At 37.3% G+C, this 16,856-nt stretch overlaps 1 protein-coding gene across 1 annotated transcript in view; it reads left to right on the forward strand.

Annotated features, from left to right (window-relative positions):
- Window positions 1-16,856, forward strand: part of LOC108739895 (nesprin-1) — a 71,158-nt gene that overhangs the window by 46,045 nt on the left and 8,257 nt on the right. Inside the window, exons 21-24 of the mRNA XM_025978752.1 lie at window positions 334-7,019; window positions 7,671-7,775; window positions 8,564-8,737; window positions 9,141-16,844. Coding sequence (XP_025834537.1) covers window positions 334-7,019; window positions 7,671-7,775; window positions 8,564-8,737; window positions 9,141-16,844 — 14,669 coding nt within the window. The remainder of the gene's footprint in view (window positions 1-333; window positions 7,020-7,670; window positions 7,776-8,563; window positions 8,738-9,140; window positions 16,845-16,856) is intronic.

A 16,856-nucleotide genomic window follows, 5' to 3' on the forward strand; every position in this document is an offset into this window, starting at 1 on the left:
TATCCAAATATGTGCCACTTATAGTTGACGAAAAAGATTCTGCAGCGGAAAACCAAATGATAACAACAGAATTAACAGTTACAGAAGTAGTTGAGTCGTCTCAAGATGTATTCGAAAAAATCGTTCATACAAAAAAGGCCGAACTTACGAAAAGTGAAGAGAAAATGCTGTTAGAAGATAAAGTTGAACAGATTAGGCCTTTCGATACCGTAGAGGAATTAAGACAAGAAGAGATGAAAGTACAAGAACCTATCGCTCTCTTAGACCCCATTAAAGAAACTGAAACAAACGGTTCAAAAGATAAACCTGAAAAGGTTGAATATAAAGGTTTACCAATTGATGAATCTGCTAATCTTTGGATGAGTTCAGAAATTGTCTTACCAGATGACGAAACTGAACAAACTAAAGTTCTGGACAATATAACAGAGTTAAAATCAGAAGAAAAGAAAGAGGAAGAATCCATCGCCTTCACAGAATCCAGTTTTATTGAAAGCACTGCTAAAGATACAGAAGCACAGAGTTCAAAAGATATTGTAAAAGATAAACCTGAAAAGGTTGAATATAAAGGTTTACCAATTGATGACTCTGCAGACCTTTGGATGAATTCAGAAATTGTATTATCAGATGACGAAAGTGAACAATCTAATGTTTTGGATACTGTAGTGGAATTAAGACCAGAACAGAAGAAAGTGGAAGAGCCCATCGCTCTCACAGACCCAATCTTTGTAGAAAGTACTGTTAAAGAAACAGAAACGAATAGCTCAAAAGATATAGCAAAACATAAACCGGAAAAAGTGGAATATAAAGGTTTACCAATTGATGAGTCTGTGGATCTCTGGATGACTTCGGAAATTGTACTACCAGATGACGAAAGTGAACAAAATAAAGTTTTGGATGCTGTAGCGGAATTAAAACCAGCAGAGAAGAAAGTGGAACAATCCATGGCTCTCACAGACTCGACTTTTGTAGAAAGTACTGCTAAAGAAACAGAAGCAAAACTGGAAAAAGTGGAATATAAAGGTTTACCAATTGATGACTCTGTAGACCTTTGGATGAATTCAGAAATTGTATTATCAGATGACGAAAGTGAACAAAGTAAGGTGTTGGAAACTGTAGCGGAATTAAGACCAGAACAGAAGAAAGTGGAAGAGCCCGTCGCTCTCACAGACCCAATCTTTGTAGAAAGTACTGTTAAAGAAACAGAAACACACAGTTCAAAAGATATAGCAAAAGATAAACTGGAGAAGGTTGAATATAAAGGTTTACCAATTGATGACTCTGTAGACCTTTGGATGAATTCAGAAATTGTATTATCAGATGACGAAAGTGAACAAACTAATGTTCTGGACACTGTAGCGGAATTAAGACCAGAAGAGAAGAAAGTGGAACAATCTACCGTTCTCACAGATTCCACTTTTGTTGAAAGTACTGTTAAAGAAATCGAGACACCCAGTTCAAAAGATATAGCAAAAGATAAATTGGAGAAGATTGAATATAAAGGTTCACCAATTGATGACTCTGCAGATCTTTGGATGAGTTCGGAAATTGTACTACCAGATGACGAATGTGAAGAAACTAAAGTTTTGGATACTGTAGCAGAATTAAGACAAGAAGGGAAGATAGAAGAACCTTTGACTTTATTAGATTCTCCCTCTGTAGAAAGTAATGTTAAAGAACTTGAAGCAAATAGGTCAACAGAAGTTGTAAAAGACAAATTGGAAAAAGTTGAATATAAAGGTTTACCGATTGATGAGTCTGCTGACCTTTGGATGAATTCGGAAATTGTATTATCAGATGACGAAAATGATCAAATTAAACCCCTAGATACTGTAGTAGAAGTAAAACAAGAAAAAACTGGAGCAGTGAAAAATTCTGTTCTGTTAGATACGACACCAGTAGAAAATAAGGTTGAAGAAACCGATGCAAATAATTTAAAAGAAACTATAAAGGACAAAAAAGAAAAAATTGAATATAAAGGTTTACCAATTGATGATTCTACTGATTTATGGATGAATTCGGAAATTATAATATCAGACGATGAAGATGAACGAAACAAATCAAATGTGATAATAGACGGAGATGATAAAGGAATTGTAAACATCAAACAAGAAGTAAAAGAAGACAATTTTAAGGGAGAAAGTGTCTGCTCAACAATTACGGATGTTATTCATCCAAATGTTACTGTAGTGGTCGAGGAATCTGACAGTAAACAAGAAAAACTGACGACTTCTCAGACTAGCACTGATACAGTACTGAATGAAGGAAAACTGATTGTAACAGACCGACCAGAAGCTGATTTTATCTCTGACGAAGATATGGAAGAGAGACCAATTTCCACAATCACAGAAGACATCAGAAAGACCCTCGGTTGCGAAAAAATTCCAGCAACAAATGAGCAAATTGCAGAGAAACTAATGGACGATGTTCTTCCCGAAGTACATAAAAGAGAAATTGGATTAGAAGAAAAGCCGACTGCCAATGATTTAAATTTAAACGTTATTTCAGAAGATTATCTGTTAGAATCGCTAAAATCCAAAATGGCTTTTTACAATGTAGGTGATTTCAACAAAGCCGAGTCTAAATACGAAATCCAAAAAACTGTAGACAACAGAAAGATGGGAGAAGATGAAACTATGAACATTTCAAATGATCTTGTAATTAAAGAGGATCTCTTGGCTTATAACACTGATATTCAATTAGCTACGGATTTCCTAGATAATGAAAAGATTTACTTATCAGAACCGAGCTTAGAATTGAATAAGTTGGAAAAGACAAATGCAGAACCACAAAAAGAAGCACCTACAGTGGCTAAGGACTTAAATCAAGATCATCTTAAATCAGAAGAAGATCTATTGGTTCATAACAGTGATGTTCAATTGATTACGGATTTCCTAGAAAGTGAAAAGGTCTCTTGGTCAGAACCAAGCGTAGAATTCAATAATTTGGAAAAGATAAATACAGAACTACAAAAAGAAGAAGCTAAAGTGGCTGAGGACATAAATCAAGAACATCGTGAATCAGAAGAAGAATTGAGGATTGATAGTATAATTGAAACAATAGCTAAAGAAGAGGTTACTACAAATAAAAACAAAACCATCGATATTTCTACTCAAGAAAACGAAGATAACGTTACGTCAAAATTAATAAGCACTAAAGAATACGACAATATGAAAAATGCATCGACAGAAAATGAAAATTTGGCCTCAGATTATAAACAAATTTATGATATAATTGGCTACGGACAAGCCGAAAGCAATTACTATAAGATACTCAATGAAAATAGTACAAAACGTTTGCAACAAGAACAAGAACAAGAAAAATCACAAGTGATTGCTACGAAAGAAAGTGACCATAAGATTATTGAAGACAAACAAGTCACTCCAAAAATTAATTATGATATTGTAGCTATGACTAATGCCGAAGCTGATTATTATGCAACATTAGCACAACTCGAAAAAAATAACGTGAAATTTGCAGAAAAAGTAGATGAAGAACCTGAAGATATATCTTTTGAAGAACGATCGCCTATTCAAACCTACGATAATTACACTCAGATGCTTAACTATCTTGGAAGTGATGAAACCAGTTTTGCTTCCAATAATTACGATGTCATTGGTATGAAGAAAGCTGAGGAAGATTGGATAGTTGCTAAACATAAATTAGAAGAATCAAGAACTGAAAAAATAAAAGAAAATACTCAGAAAGAGATATTGACTTCTAGTGATAATATTGCTTTAGAAAAAGTTAACGAAGAAGAACACAAAATAATTAATGAAGAACCTGACACTGACAATGTCCGACAAAATGAACAAGCAGAGACAGTTTTATCGGAAATCACAGATATCGTTATAGAATCGAAACTAAACCCTAATGCAGAAATATTTATTCCTGAAAATCTACAGTCTCATAGTAAACCAGTACATAATATCGAGGAATCCACTTCTCTCTTACCTGCATTTTATTCCACCGAAAGCAATTCCTTTTCTGATGATCAAATCGAACAAATATCAGAAATACCTGTTGACTATGACAGCCACAGTACTTGGGTTAGTAATATTATCGAAGAAAATGATATCATCGAAAGTGTTCAGCACTTTGATGAAAATATAATTGTCGTTCCTGAATCAGATCAAACTGAGGATACGCATGACAAATTAGAAAAAGATGCCGAACAAATTCCGAGTATAATTTTAACAACTGAAGATGATCAGACTGCCAAGTCCGAAGAGAAAGAAGTAACTGAAACTCCTTTAATAGATATCGAACCAGATGATTCAGGCTTCGAAGATAAACCATTAAATGTACAAGATATTGAGAATCCTGAAGTAGACGTTGCACATTCGCTAATCGAATCAGTAATTAGTCCTGATATAATAACGAAACAATCGCCAGAAACAGTCGAATCAATGAAAGTATTTCATGAAAGTTCTGAAATTGAATCCAGGGTGTTCCTGCAACCTGAGGATGTTGGAGAACATAAGTCGAAGAGACGAAGGAGAAAATCTAGATCAAGGTCTCCACGTCCATCTTCAGGACCGTCTCCTCAAAGAGCCGAAAGGAATCCTTTAGAAACGAACTTATTGAACAGATATAGAAGAGTTGACGAAACACCAGTTCAGTCCGTATGGTCCTTGTCTAGTGACGGTAAAACATATGCTGAAGTAGTTGCTAGTGACAGGAAAGAAAGTGAAAGTGAAAACGATATTGACGTAGAAGAAGTTAAAATTCTAGAACTGCCATTTGCTGATTCTAAACGTTCACATGGTGTAGAAGAAAGAGAAGTAATACACCAAGTGAAAGATAAAGATTTAATACAAATCTTACCTTCAAAACCTTTAGAATCAACAGACGTAATTGTAAGCGATTCTAAAAATCAAATCAGCGATAAAGATTTTCCAAAGAAAGAAGAAACGTTTAGCTTAACAGACGTCGAAGTAACACACGAAGTCTTAGAAGAAAGTAATGTAGAAATTAAACCACAAGAGACAATTAATGATGGTAAAACGTACGCAGATGTAGTTTTATCAAATTTGTCATCGCCTGTTAGAATTACAAGAGAAAATATTGTAACAAAACAAAATGAATTAGTTAGCGATCTCAACGAAAATCTTGTTCGTGTACTCGCTGAAAATGTCACAAAACGTGCGAAAATTATTGATGAACTTGACAAGGAGTATGTAAAAGCAGATGAAACAGCTAAAGATATCAGTAATCAAAAGAAAGACGAACTTGTAATCGACGAGTCTTTATCTGCTCCATCAGCAAACGAAAAAGAGTCTACAGAGAAAACTTCAAAGAAGAAACAGAAGAAGAAACACAAAAAGAATGAAGTTACAGATAAAACAAATCCTGCAGAAGAACCTTCCAGAGTAACACCTGCTGAAGTATTTGTAGAGAAAAAAGAGAACAAAGATGAAAACGAATATGTGAAGGAAATTCCTGCAGAAAAATCCAAAAAGAAGAAAAAGTCAAAGAAACATTCCAACAAACAACAAATCGAATTAAATAAAAGCAAAATTGAAGAAGATTCTGAAACAGTCAAACAAGATAATAGTTTAACAAAAATGGAAAATGTAACACATGAAGAAGGTTTTGAAACAATCCAGCAAGATAATAGTTTAACTAAAATGGAAAATGTAACACATGAAGAAGGTTTTGAAACAATCCAGCAAGATAATCGTTTAACTAAAATGGAAAATGTAACAGCTGAAGAAGATATTGAAACAATTACACAAGACAATACTTTAACAAAAGTAGAAAAGATAACAGCTGAAAAATGTTCTGAAACAATTGAGCAAGATAATAGTTTAACACCAAGATTAGAGGATGAAGAAACACCTTTCAAAAGTAAGAACGATGTTATGGAAGACGAATGGATTGTAATCGAAAAGCCGGCGGACAATCAAGAAAAATCTTTGGAAAAACCAACAGAAGAAGAGGAACAATTAGTTATTGTGGAAAGCGATGACATAAAACAATACCATTTGGAGAACAAAGACAAGGACGTTTTGGCAGAGACACCGTCTTTACTTTCCACAATTGTTAGTCAAGTTTCGAAACTATTTACCGGATCTAATACTTTACAACAGAATGATATTGTAGACTCTGCTAAAACCGAAACAACAGGAAGCGAACTTGTAAAATATTTGCGCGATGACGGTCCCTTTTGGATATCTAAACCGTTATATTCAGACAGCGAACGCAATTGGCAAACATTTCTAGCAAAGGCCAACAAGCCTGTGAAAAAGTCAGACATTATAAAAAAGGATAACATTGAAGATCAACATGACGACAAAGACGGCGGCAATTCGAGCGGGAGAAGTTGTTCTCCTAGTTCCGATAGCGGCGACAAATTCGGCCAACAGGAGTCGCCAAATTCGTCTGAAAACAGTTACGATTACGCAGATTTACCTGGAGGTTTATGTAGATGGAAAGACCAAAGTACTTACCTATCTTTGGAATCTAACGAACGCGCTGGCGATTCAGCAAACTCCCCTGGTTTAGAGTTTGGATCTGACATCGGATCAGAACTCTATTACAACATTTTGGAGTATAACAGAGCTGAATCCAATTGGATAAAATATTTTGCTGGTCGTCAATCAACGCCAGATCAACCTAGCGTTGATGTAAATGTAATAAGCGATACAGAAATATTTTCGTACAATAAAGAAAAGAAACCAAAAAGTAAAAGAAAAGATTTTTATGAAGACGAGTTTGTTGTCGTATCCGTTGACGAGTTGAAACCACAACGTACTAAAATTGCCGTCGAAAACGTAAAACCTTTTTCTCAAAGGGCTATCTTTTACGACAGCGATGAGCAAAAAGATAAGCAGTCAATAAAATTACCCACAAACGACTTTATAAAACCACCAATAAACGGTACAGACTCAACAACGACATTGACCGAATCCCAAATCAATTCCCAATCCTTAGGGCCTCACAATATTCAATTACCTTCACCTCCAGATGACAGGTCATCACTTGAAGATGGCGCATGCGAATCATCGGACATTCAAAAGGTGATGATTGCGATTTGACGAAAATTGTAGTGTTTTCCGAGTGTTTGTCATCGATTGAGCATGCTTTTCTATTAATCTATACATGCACTAACTAATATTAAAAAAAAAAAATCAGAGTTACTTTTATGTGTTACGATTTACCTGTCTATTGTCTTATTGGAATTCAATTTCGTTTGATTGATTTATAGAAACTAAATAGCTTGCTAAAGAATTTAATTGATTGTCATCATTTGTTGTTCTGTATCGATATTTTAACTGTAGATTTGTTCTACTTTCCATTGTCAAGTAAATGAAAACTTCAATAGTAATATTTTGATTAGGTATTCACCGAGAATTCTGATTCATCAATTATTTTTTAACAATGTAGCCATTAGTCATTAATTTTTATTATTTTCTTTTAAAGTGTCGATTGTTTGCTGTGTACTAATAGCTGTTTTAACAAGTTCATTCCGAATAGTGCATTATTAAGTATATTTAACAACTAATATTACGAATGACTATAACTTTACTTGATTTAAATCCATATATTTTTGTGCATGTTCGTTTTTCCTGAAATTACTTTAAAATAATTTGGGCCCCTTTGATGTTTTAATAAACCATAAAAAAAAGTAAATTAACCTATGGTGTCACTGACAATTGTATATTTTGTAGATGTCAATTGAATTGGACAGTTTAAGGGAAGCCCTGCGGAAAACAGAAGATTTAGCTTTGCATCTACCTCAACACGATTTAGATTCAATCTTGAACGCTCTTTTGGTAAGTAGTTTTTATAGTACGTGTATTTAAAAAGAAAGGGATAAACATTTTCACCGTTTTAACGATTCCAATAAACTTAACAATAGCTTTTAAAAAATCACCACGATAAAAACTGTTGTAGGCGTGCAGGTATATTTACCAACAACAGAACGAGGAAATGTTTTAACAATTATTTTTATTTCGTTTGTTATTTTTATTGAGAGAGCATAAAAAGGCAGGTAGGTAATTGCGGCGCTTATCGGCGTCTAATTAATTGAAACAAATTAATTGGCGTCGAAACAATACTCTCGAACAAAAAAAAAAGAATGTTAATCATCGTCAATGGGACAGAGAACAGTCATGAGTTGGTGACATCAAGCCAGAGATTTAGTTTAAAATTAGAAATTGTTTCAAGGCTGGAACGTTCTAATAAAATTCGACAATCAAGCGGTCAGTTTAATAATAAATTATTACCGCTTGAAACACCGGCGGCGTATTTCTCGTAAAGTTACGTGAGCATGGTATTTGCGGTGAATGATGCTATCATCTCAGTTTTTTTTTTACTTTTGTTAATTTGCATTTGCATATCATTAAAGCGCACCGCATAGCCGTCAACGTTTCATAAAGAATTCGTGTGTTTGACGATCGGACGCAACAGTTCTAGCAAAGAGAAAAGTGTTTGTTTATTGTGATTGTTAGTGTAATAGTACAATTTAATAACATAACAGAAAGTGAATGTTTGTCCCTTTAATAGAAACCAAAAGCTTTTTAACTTAATTGTGTAGTTTTAAGGAAACGTTTTACTTTAGGAAATATTTGCGGATTTAAAAATTTATTCAACGGAAGCAATTCGTTTGGAAAATTTAATCCTCAAGTTACCATCGGACAGCGACATTTGTGAATTGTCGGCGCATTTGGTGGATATTAGGACAAGAATTGCAACCCTACTTTCCCAAACTAATAACGGAATTAACGCATTAAAGGTAAAATAAGATTAAGCTAATTGCAAAAAAAAAATGCTTGTGATCACGGCAAGTCGAATGATGTCGCAATTTTTATTTACATATCTGTTTGCAAATAAGTGTGTTAATGTCTAATTTTATTGCTTGTGTAATGCAATTTGAACAAATTAATAACGATAAATATAAACGGAATGCCAAAGTTTTGGAATTCTTTTCAAAAATCACTCAAAGGAAAATAAATTGTAAATAATAAATCGAATCCTTAACTAGGCTATTTGTAAATGTCAAACAAAACAAAAGCTTATACATTTCGGTGTATAGAAATTTTAAATTGTTCCGAGCCTTCTCATACTTAACGTGCGACCTAATTTAATCGGCGAATCTTTTTTCAAACCGTCCTAATTTTAGTATTGATTAATATTAGATTGCAAAGGAGACGCAAACAGCTAAACAACACCAGCTGATCGGGTATCAAGAATTCCTCAATGAGTTAGAACTTTGGCTCCAAACAGCGCGTCACTCCCTGACACAAATTTTGTCCGACAGTGCGGAACACAAACCTGACGATGACATCATTCGTTTGAAGGAGTTACATCGCGAACTAGACGAGAAACGGAAGCAATTCCCGAAATTGTACTCGGTCTGTGAGGAATTTAACAATTCTCATCCGGAACTAAAACAATTGGCTCAAGAATTACGCGAGCATCTAGAAAGTTTGCTGATAATCTTCGACGAAGAAGAATTAACGATTGTTACAGTAATACGTCGGTTAGAAGAAGAAATTGTCCAAAAACGGTTACGCACTGTTAGGAGTCCTGACATATCTGACAACACGTTGGATTCCAGCTCTATGCCAGTTGATGAACTTGGCATACATGTGGATATGGATACGAAAAGGTCAACGGAAATTAAAAGTAAAGAAGATGTTGTGAAAGGTGTCGCCATCGAAACCCAAACGGGATCCAGTCTGTTGTCATCTTCACCTGTTGTAAAGAAACCGAAGAGAACGAAAAGCGCCGGTGTTACATGCGTACCACCCGTTGATGTTCAAACTCAAACGAAAAGCCCCAGTTCGGATAATGACACCCAGCCGCCCGAAAAAGAACAAATCACCATATCGAAGAAGATAACCGGGAACCAGGAAACAATCCAAATACTTACAGCACCGAAACAATCCTCTCATCCGCTCGACGAAGATCTTGTCGTTAAAGCAGATTATACCGAAAGGAAAGAACAAAAATCCCCACAAATGAATGATAACAAAACCGAAATAAATATCTTACACTCGAAGAAAGATAAACCGTTTGAAACAATTCTGGTGGAACCGGACGAAACCACAACCGAAGTTATTGTGGATGCGGACGGAACCAAAAGGATAATTGTCAAAAAACAACGTAAAACAATCGTTTCTAGGAAGCAAACTGTTCGAGAAGTCACGTCGCTGCATTCCTATGTGGAAACAGATGCCAAAAAGCCCACAGAACATTCGTTTTCGCAAGTAACGTTGGAAGGGCAACAAAGCAACGTTACCACACAAAAGCCAGACGGAAAGACTGAAACATTAACAACCCAGAATTACGAAGGGAAGTTAATGTCTGGAGTAGCCGGCGGTCAAGTTACCGTCCAGGAATTTCAATCGGAACCGGAACAATATTACACGGTCGAAGAACCTCAAGATGAAAAAGGCTCAGCAGCCTACCTGAGTTTCGAAGACGGTCGTCAAAATATACCACTCCCGCAAGAAAGTCTTGAGTTCTTACAAGCCGGGGAACACATACACACCAGCAGTTCAACAGTGAAAGCAGTTGTGCAGCACGTCACGAGAAAAGTCATCAGAAAAACCCGGAGGATAATAAGGAGAACAGTTATCATCGACGGCAAGGAACAAGTGACCGAGGAAGTGGTCGAAGAGCCGGAAGAAGTTGAAGTCACAGAAGAGGGAATACCGAGGATTAGTATAAACGTATACAGGACTCAAGATGTTGGTCAAGCCACTGAAATAAATCAACAAGAGACTCTTAAGTTCACGACGGAACCTGGTTCGAAAGTTGTTTCCGAAACTCTTGAAACGTCTCAGAAAAAGTCTGAAGACGACGAGAGGTACGTGGTAGATGATTCGAAACATGATGCACTTGAAACTAAAACCGCACCCGTAATATCTGTAATTGAACCGATTGAAATCATTTCAGAGGAAATTTCTAGTAGAGGTGTCGTCACAAATGAACAAGACGAAAAAGATAAGTCTACCACAGTTAGTTTGCTTGAATCCGAACAGTTGCACGATAAGCATGTCTTAGGCAGCATCAGTAACGTAGAACTGTTTTTAGAAAATGAAAAATTGCACGTAGACCATTTGAAAAGTATTCCTGATACGGTAGAACCAATTTCAGAAGTAGTTGTAGAACAAATAAAGACTGACAGAGAGGCCGATGATCAAACCAACGCAAAATCGACCCAAAATTTAGTCACATTAGAAACTACTAGTCGACAAGTGCCAAAGAGTTTGACAGTAACTGATAAAATCGATAGTCGCGTAATTTTTCCAGAAACTGTCGACGAGATTAAAACAAAAGAAATTCCTGAAACACTAATTGCACTTGATGCGACACAAGTAGAAAGACCATTAATGAATGTCTTAGAACAGACAGCGATCGTAGCTGAAGAATCTCAAGTTGTTCCTGATGTGATCCATGAAGTTACGGTTTCCAGTGAAACAGTGGATACAACTACAAAAGAACGAACAGAAGATGCAGTTGAAACAGAAAAAATAACTCTTGTAGAAACTAAACCCACTAAGGACCAACCACTTTTTGTTGTTAGGACTGAAGTTACCGTTCCTGATGATGCGATCCATGATGTTACGGTTTTCAGTGAAACAGCAGATATAACCACAAAAGAACCAACAAAAGATGTGGTTATAATAGAAAAGTTGACTCCTGTAGTAACTAAAACCATTAAGGATGAACCACTTCCTGTTATTGGGACTGAAGTTATCGTTCGTGATGATGCGATCCATGATGTTTCGGTTTTTAGTGAAACAGCAGATATAACCACCAAAGAACCAACAAAAGATGTGGTTACAACAGAAAAATTGACTCCCGTAGTAACTAAAACCATTAAGGACGAACCACTTCCTGTTATTGGGACCGAAGTTATCGTTCCTGATGATGCGATTCATGATGTTACGGTTTTCAGTGAAACAGCAGATATAACCATAAAAGAACCAATAAAAGACCCGGTTACAACAGAAAAATTGACTCCTGCAGAAACTAAACCCGTTAAGGACCAACCACCTTCTGATATCACAGCTAAAGAAACTATTACTATTAAGAAAGAAAAGTTCGATGAGTCTCCATCTCAGCCAATTGTAGAAGATGTGACAAAGTCAGAAAATGTTGAAGAGGGGATTGCTTTTAATGGTTCTATAATAGAAAAACAACTATTAACTGATAATATAACTGCCAGGTTTATAGAAAGTGAACAAAACATTGCTGTCGTTCATGACAAGGATGATAAAACTGCTGATAAAGTGAAAAATATTCCTAAAGAAGTCGAAATCTTCCTGTCGTTAGAAGAGAAGACCTTTGGAGAAAAAGCGGTTACTCCATCAATATCTTTTGCCCGTAAGATGGACGAACGACAACCCGAAGCGGAGGCCACCAACACAGATATTTTTGTCGAATTACCCACCACAAAAGAAAAGAAAATTGCCAAACCCGACACTCCAACAGAACAAATTATTCCAAAAGTCGAGGACATTCCGGAAGAAATATTAACATCCAGCGAAATAGAGTATGGCAAACGAAAGGGCAGAAAGAAGAAAAAACATAAAGGCAACGTAAAAGCAGATAGCCAAACTAAATCAGAAGAAGACGAAACAGCATCCTTTTCGACATCGCTAGTACAGTCTGTCGAAATCGATTTTCCTGAAGCGGAGCCACAATTAACCGAAACACCTCAACCAACAATTGAAGCTCTAGCTATTGAATCTTCGGTCGATAAAACTACTGAAGAATTATCAGACATTGAACAAGACACTGGTTATGAGCCAGAAGACAAAACAACTGTTGACGATAGTTTATTGGATGAAGATACAGAGAGCAAGAAAAAACGCAAAAAGAAAAGAAAGCAGAAACATAAGTCTAAGAAATTGGAAGAATCGCCGTCTGTCGAGTCCCACGCAGAGAAGAGGTCAACTCCTGAAGCTATAAGTGAAACCAAGGAAGTCAAAGAGGCGTCAAAGTCTGAACCTGAACGTATCGACCAATTACCTCGCGAAGTGCCGCAAGAGGCTGAAATTAATTTACCCAATTCGGAAGAGATTCCTTCAATCCAAGATTCTTTCAAAACATTCTCACCTTCTGACGATACAGAGTCAGTAAAAGTAATCGAACAGGGCATTCCATCGAGACCATCAAGCGAATCACTCGAATCCATTGCATCTAAACTTGTAACTACTGTGCCCGTTGTAGAAATGGTAGCGACTCAAGAAACACTTACTCAAACCTCACCGTTAGATAATGTCGAGTTGCCGAAAGAAATTCCTTCAGAATCCGTCCAATTGGTGCCATTATCTGTCCAAACGTCTCCCGAAATTCTGCCCGAAACAGTTGAGCTTTCCACTCAGACAAGTCTTGAAGAAGCACCTGAATCAAAATCTGTTGCTCCGGAACAGGCAGAGTTGAGGGAATCCTTTAGTCAAGTCGAAATTGACATAACCGAAGCCAATACTCAAACTACAACCCCAGAAAAAATGGAAGCATCCGTTTCCGAACAATCTGCCCAAACTGTTGAGGTGCCTAGTAAAATTGAAGGTTTAGGAGGTCATGTTGAAACAGTAGTTGACATACCGGGCGTTCCCAAGACGGAATCGGCGATGCAAACTTCGCAAGTCGATTATAGCGAAGTGACTGTCCAGACTGCAACACCTGATAACGATAAAGTACAAAAATTGGATATGGTTACCGTAGGAATTCAAGAGAAGCCAAGTTTAGTATCAGTGGAAACGTCTCCTCCACTATTTCTTGAAGAAACTCAAATTATCTCGGAACCAAAACAAGACGATAGAGAAGCGCAAAGTACGACTTCATTCACTCAAACTTCTTTAGAAGTTACCGCCACGGAATCTGTGCAGACTTCTCCAATACCTGAACCTGAAGTTACTCAAACTGCTTCGATAGATCAGAAGCCAGAACAAGCGTCACTCTCCGTTCAAACATCTCCGGAACATGTAATAGAATCCAAAGTGGAAACTTCAGAAAAGCCGATGCAGACATCCCCAACTCCAGAAATTGTTCTTATTGACGAGATTGAACAAACTTCTCCCTCTATCTCTGTAATTCAAGAGCCCCAAAAGGCTATAGAAATTACCACGACAGATTCCCAAACGGAGCCTGTGATCATCGGTAGAAACGACATTTCTTCGAGTACATCTCCTTCAAGCGAAGAACCGTACGAGATTCACGTTGAAGCTTCTGTGGTCATACCTTCGGAACCAGTAGACAATAGTAATGAACCCGGTTTCCCTGTTTTGCATGACAGTAAAGAAAAACAACAAGCAATATCTGTAGCAGGCCCCATTGAAAATGATGAGGTAGTATCAATTGATATTTCCGTTGATTCTGACATAAATAAAGATACGTCTTCAAAGAGAGGACACAAACGAAGGAAGAGAAAACACGAACAAAAGCCTGTGGAAGAAACTCCAACTACTAAATTCGAAGAAATTCCAGGAGTGTCGCCTTCGTTTGTTCCTCCAGGATCGTCTGCGGATCTCCTTTATGCAGACATTGTCAAGAGGGGTTCTCGAGAGCCTTCTCCAGAACCAACGGTGCATTACCCAATAGTGAAGGAAGACGTTTCGCAATTATCAGACGAGAAAGTAGGCCAATCGGTTGATATTCAACAGCATTCCACAAGAGACGAAGGAAGAGATAAGGATAGTAGGGTGGAGAAGACAAAAGAAATAATTTCATTTGGTGGAGATACAATCAGCGTGGAATGCGCTCTGGAAACTTTCTTAACACCCGCTGAAGAAACAACAGTCCCTGCTGTAGAAGATGCTAAGGCAAAAGAAGATTTGGTTTACAAGAAGCAACCGTCAAAAGTAACACCTGATACGAACAGTATTGTGTCGTTTATTGATAGTGAAAGAAATCAGGCGTCTGAATTATTGCCACAACCGGAAAAGCAAATATCTGTAGAAATCAGCAAAGAAATTGATGTTGAACCTTCTCGTATAATAGCAGACAGTGCAAAAGAGAGTGAAGCCACAGCCGGTAAAACTAAACCGCCGAAACCATCCAAACGGAAATCAAAATCTAAACCACCAACTTCTGTAACAATAGAAGAAGTGTTATCTCCAACGGAATCGAGTGATGTACCCATAACACCCACCAGTGATTCTGTTTCGTTTGCCAAGAATCAATCCAAAGAAACAATATCATGGGTTCGAGCTTCAGAACCTTCCCATCTCCTTATTGAAAGCGAAAAGGTCTACGGAGAATCACCACAACAAATACAGCGAAACATAATAAAAGAACTGGATGTTAAATGGACCAGTGCGCAGGCGATTGAACGTTTGAAGAATCTTCAGAACGCTTCCCGAACAACGCATTTGAGTGACGTTCTTCATCTTGCAACTCTGCACGAAACTGTTACTGAGGAATCCATAAAACAAAGGAACGACAACATTCAAGAGCAACTAGATAAATTACGAACTGCCATCGACTCCAAAGATACCGAAACGATACAGGTTACTGTTATCACAACCGTCGACGAGATAACAACGTGGTTAAAAACGATAGAATATCGAATATACCTTAACAGACAACAAGTTATTGATGGACCATCTATAGAAAGGCTGCAAGAATTCGATGAACTAAAAAGTGAAATTACGAGCATTGAGAACAACATGAACCAATTACAGAATGCTCTCGACAACACGCATGATATTTATAACGAAAACGAACGGGAACAGATATGCGAAAACGTCGATAGTTTACAAAAACAGATCAAACTCATTGAAGAAATCACAAATGAAAACGAACGTCTGACAGCTAATGACCTGGAACGATGGAACGAATTTATTTGCGAAATTGAGAATGTAAGTCAAAATGTGTTGGAACTAAAGAAGGAGTTCAATTACCTCATCGAATCTGATGCTTCTCCAGCGTCCAAGTTGAACGATTTAGAACGTCTCGAAAACGATAATCGTTCCCATATGCTCAAATGCAGCCACTTAATAACATTGGCAAAAGGCCTAATGCGTGATTTTCCATCTCAAGAGATTCCTCAAGAGGTTTATTCGAATCACGATATTACCAAACAATTAGACATCTGCATACTCAGCGAGCGTGAAAAGACTCTACAACTTCTGGCGTTAGCCGAAGAATACGTTCAAACCCTTCAAGAATTCGCTCAGATAATCGAGATAGCCGAAGCTCTCGTTGAAAGCACGATTTCCGTAAACAGCCTGGAGAACTTGGAAGAAGAAATGCAGAACCACCGGAAATTCTTCGTCAACTTAAGCCATTGCAGAGCAATTTTAGAATCTTTAGAAGAAAACCTGGATCAGGAAACGAAGATGCAGCATTCTGTATTGCATCAAAGCTTGTACCAAAGAGCCAGCCTAATAATCGACAAAGCTTCCGGCAGAGTTCAACAAATGACTTCGGCCGCAGCCACATGGCACATATTGGAACAGGGAATGAAGGAAGAATCGAAATGGTTGCAAGTCGCTCAACAGAGGGTTCCCGATTTGTCCAGTGTCACTTCCGTAGACTTTGACCAGTACATCAACCTCTTTACGTCATTGTCACTCGACATTTCTCATCATCAAGCCAAACTCACCCAGCTCAGCAACATGGCGCACAAACTACAAGATCTGGTACACTGTTCTGGATTAGAACAGACGTATGTGGGTGCATTGGAAATATTGTCCAAATTACAAGACGATGTGAATTTCAATTTGAAAAGATTGACCGCGTTCAGAGAAAACTGGTCAACGTACAATCTACTGAGTGACAAATTGGAATATTGGCTCAAAGAAGCAGAACAAGAACTGATGCAAATAGAGACACTCCCCGACTCGTTGGTGCCCACTCCTCGCTATATGAGACAATTCTGGGTAAGAGATGAT

The sequence above is a fragment of the Agrilus planipennis genome, unplaced genomic scaffold (genome assembly GCF_000699045.2).
Source record: "Agrilus planipennis isolate EAB-ADULT unplaced genomic scaffold, Apla_2.0 scaffold7, whole genome shotgun sequence".
Classification (NCBI taxonomy): Eukaryota; Metazoa; Arthropoda; class Insecta; order Coleoptera; family Buprestidae; genus Agrilus; species Agrilus planipennis.